General features: G+C 37.5%; 1 protein-coding gene across 1 annotated transcript; it reads right to left on the bottom strand.

Moving 5' to 3' along the window:
- Window positions 1-231: 231 nt before the first annotated feature.
- Window positions 232-721, bottom strand: LOC124368208. Its single transcript, XM_046825483.1, has 2 exons — window positions 585-721; window positions 232-412 (listed from the first exon to the last, which is right to left on the bottom strand). Exons 1-2 carry the CDS (start codon window positions 719-721, stop codon window positions 232-234), a joined length of 318 nt encoding a protein of 105 aa, XP_046681439.1.
- Between the last annotated feature and the right edge of the window lie 404 nt (window positions 722-1,125).

The following is a 1,125-nucleotide window of genomic DNA, read 5'->3' on the forward strand; positions in this document are numbered from 1 at the left end:
TGCCACTGGTGACTTGAGTGGGCAAAAAATGCAGGGGGAGGGTTATAGCGTTCTACTGCCAAGGCTTGCTGCATAACTTCCGTAAATTTCATCCGAACCCACAATTTTTTGTCAACAGGAAGGTTTTTTAACATAGGCAAAAAGGATAGTAGAAGTAGAAAGTGCTTATCAGCTTCTTCTTCTTCATCCGTTGGCTTGCTTGCATTTGTCAAATGTTTAAGTACGGCCATTTCAAAGGGAGTCTGTCGATATTTTTTTGTTGATACGGTTAGGCGCTGCTTGGTTGGGCGCTACTTGGTTAGGTGTTGCTGGTTCTGAAGCAACTACCTCAGTCAAATCTTCGTTGTTTTCTTCAGTAGCCGCATTTTCGTTTCCAATGTCGGGTTGCTCATCAGGAACATTGGTGGTTGTCCTGCAAGAAAATAGCTCTTCACCATTGAGTTCAGGATAAAAGTTAAACTCTCAAATTTTTTACCTACAACAAGTTAAACCTGTTAAAAAAAAACAAGTTGAAAAAGGTTAGGTTAGGTTAGGTTAGGTTAGGTTAAACAGATTTGCTAATTATTTTTCTTATTAATTCTTACCTCCTGTCAGTGTTGTTCGCAGTGAGGAACAGCAGTTGATCGAAGTACACATACTTTTTCTTCTTCTTTTGGCTACTGCCACTAGGTAATTTCAAGTTTTCATCTCCCTCGCAAAACAATCTCGTAGTGATCTCCATTTTTTTTGCAATTCCTTTACTGTAATAAAGACAGTTTATGCAATTATATACTTTATCAAGGATACATGTTAGTAATGTAAATTACATTAACCAACCAGAAAAGTCCAAAAAGTTAGATTTGTTTCGTTTCAGGTGGGGGGGGGTTGGGTTTTATGTTCAAGTCCCCAATAATAAACTTGAACAACTAACACAGTGTCTTATTACTGTGAGATAAAATATATATCTACAGATTTTGTTATTTGTTTCAGGTTTATTGCTACAGGAAACACGTTCAGATCTCTCGCGTTTGAATACCGAATTGGTAGATCGACTATAAGTAAACTCATCAGAGAAAACTTGCACGGTTTTATGGGCTACTATGAAAGAAAAGTTTATGAAACTGCCAAATACCGAAGAATGGGAAG

The sequence above is a fragment of the Homalodisca vitripennis genome, chromosome 8, assembly GCF_021130785.1.
Source record: "Homalodisca vitripennis isolate AUS2020 chromosome 8, UT_GWSS_2.1, whole genome shotgun sequence".
Classification (NCBI taxonomy): Eukaryota; Metazoa; Arthropoda; class Insecta; order Hemiptera; family Cicadellidae; genus Homalodisca; species Homalodisca vitripennis.

Excerpts from the sequence above, each read along its gene's own strand:
- LOC124368208 (XM_046825483.1), bottom strand. The coding sequence starts at position 721 with ATGGAGATCACTACGAGATTGTTTTGCGAGGGAGATGAAAACTTGAAA. Across the intron at positions 413-584 it reads GCGAACAACACTGACAGGAG|GACAACCACCAATGTTCCTG; the intron begins GTAAGAATTAAT and ends ATTTTCTTGCAG.